The sequence below is a fragment of the Leucopleurus acutus genome (assembly GCF_964270905.1).
Source record: "Leucopleurus acutus genome assembly, chromosome: 19".
Classification (NCBI taxonomy): Eukaryota; Metazoa; Chordata; class Mammalia; order Artiodactyla; family Delphinidae; genus Leucopleurus; species Leucopleurus acutus.
This window is the reverse complement of record NC_139161.1, coordinates 17416983-17424963: the sequence shown is the minus strand read 5'-3', so window position 1 is coordinate 17424963 and position 7981 is coordinate 17416983. Positions and strand designations below refer to the sequence as shown.

The window sequence follows — 7981 nt, the reverse complement described above, 5'->3', positions numbered from 1 at the left end:
GGACTGTGTCCTATATTTTTTTTTTAAATAAATTTATTTATTTTATTTTATTTACTTTTGGCTGTGTTGGGTCTTCGTTGCTGTGTGTGGGCTTTCTCTAGTTGAAGCGAGTGGGGGCTACTCTTCGTTGGGGTGCGTGGGCTTCTCATTGCGGTGGCCTCCCCTATTGCGGAGCATGGGCTCTAGCTGCGTGGGCTCAGTAGCTGTGGTTCGCGGGCTCTAGAGCGCAGGCTCTGTAGTTATGGCACACAGGCTTAGTCGCTCCACGGCATGTGGGATCTTCCTGGACCAGGGCTCGAACCCGTGTCCCCTGCATTGGCAGGTGGATCCTTAACCACTGCATCACCAGGGAAGTCCCTGTGTCCTATTTTAAAAGCTCTTTAACCTCTTTGGAAAAAGAATAAAATCTACTCATCCAACCTCCCAGGGCTCTTGGAAGACTCAAGTGAGATGACATACGTGAAAGCCTTTGACAAACTTTAAAGTGATGCATAAATAATAAAAGTTGTGTTTATTGAGCATATACATGATACCTCTTTAATTCTCAGTCAAGTGAGGTAGGTTAGGTCTCCTCACCTACACATTATAATGAGAAAACTGAGGCCCAGGGGTGAAGTGCTTGGGTCAGGGTCAACCAGCATTTAATGCAAAGCTTGTTCCTTTCACTGCTGTCACTAACCCAGAACTGAGTCAGAAAAGAGTGACACGGCCAGGATTCTACACCGTGGCACTGGGACCGGAACCTGGGTTTCCCAATTTAAAACTTGCTGTGCCTTTGGAATGCTGATGCCACTTTCAAGGTCGAAAAGATGGAGCTTTTCCACCCTGGGAAATGATGATGTAACTGAACTGCTTCCTATTCCAGCTGCCCAGGCCCACTTGGGCTGTGGTGGGCATTGGGTCCCTCGGCCCACCTCCTCCGGGACCAGCTCTGGCTCTGGAGCCTGGCTCCCCACGGGTCCGTGAGAAGCTTTCAGCAGACTCATTCCCAGCCTGGAGGAGGGCAGGGTTCATGGTCCCCTCCTGCAACTCCTCTCCACAGCACAGTCGGAAAGCCAGCGGGGTGGAAGTGTTTTATTATAGCTTTGGTCAGACGGGGCTCAGCCAGCCAGGGCTGTAGCTGGGAAGCCATCCAGCCCCCAATACACCGCTCCCCCAGGCAGCGCCACCCCAGAGCGGGTGGGCAGCACATCCGAGCATGGGGAGCGACCCCGCGGAGACCTCTCCCCCAGCTGGGGCGGGCTGGTGGGTCAGGTGGGCAAAAACAATCCTATTGTACAAATATACAGTGCGGGCCGGGGCGGGGGCAGTCGACACCGCCTCCCGGGGAACCGGGACGGGGCGCGCTGGACCCGGCTCTGTGGCGAGATGGCGGGAGGGCTTGCTGCGGCCCGGACGGTGGTGAGGGCAGGCCGGGGGCGTCATAGCCGGGAGAAGCCGGCGGCCGTGGCGGGCAGCGAGGGGGTGTGGGTAGGGGGACGGGTCATCCTCTGCCCCGCCGGGAGGGGACCTCCGGGGGGATAGGGGATGGAGGGGTCGCGAGGAGCTCAATCGGAGTAGATGATGAAGCCGGAGAATGTGCTGTATTTGTTGCTGTTGCCGCCGTGCGCTTTGCCTCCGTCGAGCTTGATGAAGACCTCGTCGCCCGCGTCCAGGTGCAGGATCACGCTGTTGCTGGCGTAGTCGTAGTTCTGGTCTGCGTCCTGGGCAATGGCGCTGGCCCGCACCTTCGGGGTTGGTGGGGGTAGGAGAAGAGGGGTGTGTGTGAGAAGGTAGGGGAGGAGGAGGGAGAGAGGTGGGGTCGGGGAGGGAGGGGGACCGTCAGAGGTAAGGCAGCTACCTCTGGAAGCCCCCAAAGCCCCACCTCCAGCCCCATCAGGGCTCTCAGCCTGCTTTTCTCCCATCATCCCACCACTGCCCTGTCCAGTCATCACTGTGTGTTTTGGGAAGGGGTTACAGAGGAGCCTTGGATCTCTAGGGAGGTGTAATCTGGGTCTGAATTGGCAGTCAAGGTGTAATCGGCCTCCTTAACTCCCCTAGGTCTCACTGTCTGACTTCAACAATGTTTCCGGGATGCCTCAGCCTGGAACTCCCTCCTTGCAGAGAGGCATTCCCTGGACCCCTAAGGGATGGAGGGCCATCCCCTCTCTCACCATTGGTTCCTCTCTGCCTTATTGTGATAATGATGCCTTACATCTCAGCCACATCCACCTGTTCTTATGTCAGTGGATGGACAGGAGGGCGCCCCTTGGCCTTATAGGTTCGGGCCTGGATCAATGCCAGGCTACTAGAAAGCAACCACAGTAGTACCAGGGCCTGCTCTGTGGACGCCTTGTCTGAAGTCCGTTCTGGAGTCTTTTACACCAGAGCAGTGAGATGGAAGGCCTGGTCATTACTTCCCCTCCCAAGGCTCAGGTTGGGCCTGCATCCCGCCTCCAAGGAGCTGTAGCTATACCTGTGACTATTCCCCCACCCAAAGAGGACTTCCGGCTCCTCCTGTGTCACCCCACGGTGGTAGAAAGGAAGTGGATGGGAGGAAGGGAGCCAAGCCTTATATCCCTCTGTGATCCTCAGTCTGATCTGATATCTTTGCTGCTCCTTGTTTGGATGGAGGAGGGGCGGGACAGGCAGGACGATGGGGCAGGGGAGCGCCAGCCTTTGGATTTGAAGCCTGACACATCATTTGGGGGGCTCAGACTATAATCATAAGATATTGAGGATGTGGGGTGGTGGACGAATTCCCTCCAGGCATTCCTTTCCGACCGCTGAGGCCAGCGCAAGTCCTGAGCCATCTGACCTGGGGCCTCTCCGGGATATTCTGGGTGGAGAATGGGAAGAGAGGAACCATCTTCAAGTTCCGGCTTGTGTTGGGGGGAGGCTGCATTGAATGGGGTTCTCTCAGCCAGGCTCCTCAACAGCCCCTCTCCATCCTGCCCCTTCCCCGAAGGCAACTCCCCCAAGGGCTGACAGTCAGGGCTGGACCAAGCCAAATTAGGGGAGGGGCCCACCCTCCCTCCTGGACGGAAGGCAGAATTGTAGATCAGCTGTGCCGAAGCTGCTGACTCAGCAGCAATGCTGCACCAGGAGGACCCGACATATTTGCACGCAGTCTGCCAGTTAAAGCCCAGATCCTTTCAGCCCCTTCTCGCCCCTCAAGCTCTTCTTCCCCAACCCGGGAGGGAATTGTTTGGGGCACTCAGTTGGGAAAACTCCTGGTCCAGCTAAAGGTGGTGGAAAATCAAATGAGGGAGAGATGCCGTCTGCCAAGGAGCTCAGTTTCTCCATTTAGAAAATGGATGAGAAGATCCTGCCTCACCACTGCCACCAGTGTAGAAGCTTTTTGACAGGGAGGAAAAAATTTTTAATCTTGATGGGCTTTGAGCTACTAGGAAAGAGCTGAAAAAAGCAAGCAGCCAACTCCTGTATTGTTCCCTGGGCCCTAATCCTGGTAGTATTTATTATTACACATGCATTTCATTATCTTTGCTAATAAATTACTATTAATAACAATTATTTTTATTACACAGATTAATTTAGCCTTAATTCATTAAAACAGTGTGCTTCTTAATAGCCAAATCCATTAGAATACCGTCATCTGTCATCAGGAATCTCCTGGTGATGTGACAAGCATCAGAACTGTCACGCTTATGTTTATTATTTATTCATCACCATGATTGTTGCTGTGATTATCCTGACTGTCCATGGAGGCAGGGAGAATTAATGCTCTTCCATCCTTAGACAGTGGGGGATCCAGGAATGGAACCCAGGGGTCCTGATTCTCTGCACAAGACTGGGAACAGTTGAGGCATCCAGCTCCTCCTGGGGGCAGAGGGGAAGTTTGGGGATTTGAGGTTGTCCTGGAAGCAGGAAAGCAAGTCTGGGGCTTTTCAGGAGGGGGTGCTATAGAAGCACCTCTTCAAGGGCTGCCAATAAAGGAAACTGAGGCAGTGGTCCAATTAGGGGCCTGGAGTGGGGGTGGGGTGGGGGCAGAGAACCCAGGAAATGTGCCCCTACCCCCAGAGCAATGCTGGGGTTTTGGATGTGCAGGTGTGGCTACCACAGGCAGCCAGCCTGGTCCACAGGGAACTTGTGCTTTCACACCATTGCTGGGTCCCTACTATGCCAGGCACTCGTTCTGTGCTGTGAAAGGCATTAGAGGCCAGAGAGGACAGCAGGGGGCCCCTCTCCTCCCATCAGAGAGGCTGATCTCCAGTTAGGTCTTTATACCATGGTCCCCAATTTACACACCCCACCACTTCTCACCTCACTCAAACTCTGGTGTCCAAGCCCCTGCCCATCTGTAATACCTGCCTTCCCATAGGCCCTGGCCTGTCCCCACACAGCCCCCTCTTCTCTAGCCCTGTTTATCAATTTCGCATCCTCGCCCGGCACGTGGGATCTCAGTTCCCCGACCAGGGACCAGGGATCGAACCCATGCCCTCTGCACTGGAAGCATGAAGTCTTAACCACTGGGCAGCCAGGGAAGTCCCTGAACTGTGGGTCTTAGAGGGAGCTGCAGGGGGCTCACCTCGCCCAGGGCACCAGCCCCAACCTAGAGACCCTTCCTCAGGCTCTTCAGGTGCCCATGTCCTAATGACTCAGGCTTAGTGCCATCAGGCTGTGCAGTGGTGACTCAAAGCTACCCCTAGATAGAGGGGCTGGTGGGCCTCACACAAGGACAGAGAGGGGGTCTCAGCACCAGGCAGGAAGGTGGTGACGCCCCATCTCCCCATGTTGCCAGGGAAGGGCCAGGGCCCCAGTGCAGCTCTACCTTCTGGAGGAAATTCTGGAAGCCTCTCTGCAAGGCAGGAAGCCAGGAAGGAAAAGCACAGAGCCCAGGGTCACCCCTGGACTCGAAGGCGTGGGAGAAGCAAGCTCCTCTTTTCTGGTCCCACCCATTGCCCAGCCCCATCATTTTTTTATCCGCTCACTTGAATGTCCACCTCTGAGCCAGCCTTTCCCTACACTTGACCTTTTCATTTTCTCCCTAGTTGTGTCTCCTCACCTTGGTGACCCAGGTTCACCTTCCTCTCCCCAGAGCAGGTTGGTCTGAGCTGGGGCAGACCCCACTGAATCACTCCCTCCAGCCGACACATCTGGGGACAGGAGTGCCAGTGGTCTCCCTATCCTTCTCCCACTCAATAATCGCTGGGCTGTGTTATTGTGTGTTTACTACTGTCTCCCCTGCACAGACCACAAGGTTCTGGAGGGCAAGCAGACTGAACCTCTGGAACCCCAAACCTGGCTCCTAGTAGGGGCTCAAAACTAATATAAAGAATGACCAGTGAGATTAAAGGAATCTCTTGGACAATCTGGAAGAAGTCACAAAGGATGTAGGGGAGGACCAGAGCCTATCACCCCACTGCCTGGATTTTTTTATGTGTATGGAGGAAATGGTCTGAGTAACTTAAAATGCTGGGTCTCTGAAACCCCTGGTTAAAGCCACCTCATTTCTTCTACCAGCCTGCGGTGTCACCTCCTTGTCAGGCTCTGTCGATGTCCTGTCCCGGGGGGGTAAAAAGAGGCTTTGGGGTCAGTTTCACCTCCCTGAGACTGCAGCAAGTGTCCTTGCCCCAAGCACACACCATCTTTGGGGCCTCCTCTTGTCTCATCTCTGGGGCCCTGCGGCACCCTCCTGAAGTAGCATAGGGTCTAGGGCCCACTGGCGGCCTGGTGACCACCTCCCTATTCAGGCAAGCTGGGCCCCCAGCCCCCTGAAACCTCAACTTCATGCCAGCCCAAACTTTCTTTACGAAAGGAAGAAATTCCATCAATGAAGGTGACATTGTTGCATCCCTTACCGGCGATTCATAAGGGGAAATGTGGGACTGTCTGCAGAGATGGCCCTAACTGGATACTAGGGCCTCCCATTTGGTCAAGAACCAAGGACAAAGAGGAGAGACACAGGAAGCCTGATAGACACAAGTGGGAGAGACACCAAAGAAATAAAGGGGGGGGGGTTAAACCCAGGGGTGAGGGACAAGAAACCCAGGGAGAGACAGATAGGACTGGTAGACACAGGAGAGAGGCCAGCACAAGAGATGGAGAGATAGGAGAAAGAGGCAGGGGAGAGGCAGAAACCAGACACAGCAGGCATGGGAGAGAGGGCAGAGAGGGCAGGGGGCAGACTTACAAGCACCTGGTAGGCTTTTTGCTGACTCTCAGGCCTGTCCTTTCCCCCACCCCGCAAGCCAGGGTCTGCCTCAGGGTAGTGCTGCAGTGGGAGGGGTTCCAGCAGGATCTTGGGTCTCAGTTGCAAGAGATTCCTTCCCAACTCCCATCAGCCTAGCTTTAGTTCTGATTGGCACAGACACCTTCTTCCACAAGGATGCTCTGCTTGACTACCCCAGGGGCCCCAGGCCACCATGGTCTGGGAGCACTGAGAAGGGAGGGGGAATCAAAGCGAAGGGAGCTGCGTAAAACTGTTACCCTGGGGCAGGATTAGGTCAAGATTGGTCCCGGGGCAGCGGTTCCAAGGAGAGTAGGAGGCATTGCCGGTCCCAGGTACCAAAGACCTCGTAAGCTTGGTGCCTGCCACTCTGGTCTCTCCGATGGGGATAGGGAAGGAAGAGGATCCCCCGACACCCCAGGAATCAGGAGTTGCAGCTGGGAGGCAAAGAGGAGGGGAGTTTCCACCTCTTTGCCCTGCCTCAGGAGGAAAAACTTTCCCCCCCCAGGCCGTCTTTTTGTGCGGTTAGCTCTGACACAGTGGGAAGGGGCCGCGCAGTCCCGGGTTTTGCAAAGGGTGTCAGATCTGCCCAGTGGTCCCTTCCTTAGGGCGGGGGATGTATTGCAGCTAAGGCTTTATGCGCTCGGCTCCCTTTGCCTTTGTGCGCAAAACATCTCCTATAGCTCGCCTTCTCCGCTTGCGCGCCTAGCGGTGCGCCCAGGCGCCCGTGGGCGCCGATGCTGCCTTTCCCCAGAGCCCATCCTGATCCGTCCCCTCATCACCACCTGGTATCAACCAGAATCCCAGCTCTCAGATGCTGTTTCCCAAGGGCCAAGCCCCCAAGGGCCAGTCCGCGCGCCGGGAGCCCTGCGCTCTGATTATTAGTTGGATTTATCTCCCTCATTTCCATACCGCAGGTGCCCAGCGGCACTTGCCTTGGAGCTGGCGCCCAGGAACCGAGGAGTTAGGGGTGCCAGCCAGCCTGGACCATCCCCGCCTGTAATGCCTAAGCCGCTCCAGGGGCTCCATCGGCGCCCTTCCGTACCCTTCGGCCCCGGGGTCCCTGGATGCCCTGCCCCCAGGCCAGCCCCATGCCCCCGCCGGGCCCACCTGGCCGTTCTTGCAGAGGTCCGCCCACATACTGGTGCCGTCGCCTCCGCGCATGAGGACGTGGTAGGTGAAAAAGTAGGTGCCGGGAATGTTGCATGTAAACTTGCCGCTGGTCGCGTCGTAGTTGTTGCCTAGGTTGGTGACCACGTCGTCGAACTTGAGCACCTCGTAACCCTCGTGAGGGTTCTTGAGGCCGGCGTAGAAGGCCACGCGCGGCACCGTGGTATAGGTGGCCGTGCTGATGGCGCCGCTGCCCCCCGCGCCCGGCAGCCCGGGAGGGCCGGTCTTGCCCGGCTCACCCTTCTCCCCGGGTGGCCCCACAGGACCCGGAGGACCCGGGTCCCCCGGGGGCCCGGGAGGGCCCGGCTTGCCTGTGCGTCCCGGCTTCCCCTGGGGGCCCTGCACCAGCGTGGAGGGCGGGGGCGCGCCGCTCTGCTCGCTCAGGGCGTCGCCGCCGTCGGGCCGCGCGCCGGCGCCGGGGCCCCGCGCGGGGTAGGGGTCGCACACCATGCGGCAGGTGCCCAGCATCTCGTAGTGGCCATCCGGGCCGCCCGAGCTCACCAGCACGGGTATGAGCACCACCAACACCAGCAGCATCACCACGCCCGCGGCGGCTGCCAGGAGCGTCTTCCGGCCGGCGCGGAGCCTGGGGAGCGCCGGGCCGCCAGGCCGCGCCGTCGGGGCAATGGTGCCGGCGGGCGG

The 7981-nt window shown here is 57.3% G+C and overlaps 1 protein-coding gene across 1 annotated transcript; it reads right to left on the bottom strand.

Moving 5' to 3' along the window:
- Window positions 1–1547: 1547 nt before the first annotated feature.
- C1QL1 (complement C1q like 1) lies at window positions 1548–7876 on the bottom strand (the record flags this gene model as incomplete). The annotated part of the gene is made up of 2 exons (XM_082859976.1): window positions 1548–1727; window positions 7280–7876. The coding sequence occupies 2 exons, from the start codon at window positions 7874–7876 to the stop codon at window positions 1548–1550; spliced, it is 777 nt and encodes a 258-aa protein (XP_082716102.1).
- Window positions 7877–7981: the final 105 nt, after the last annotated feature.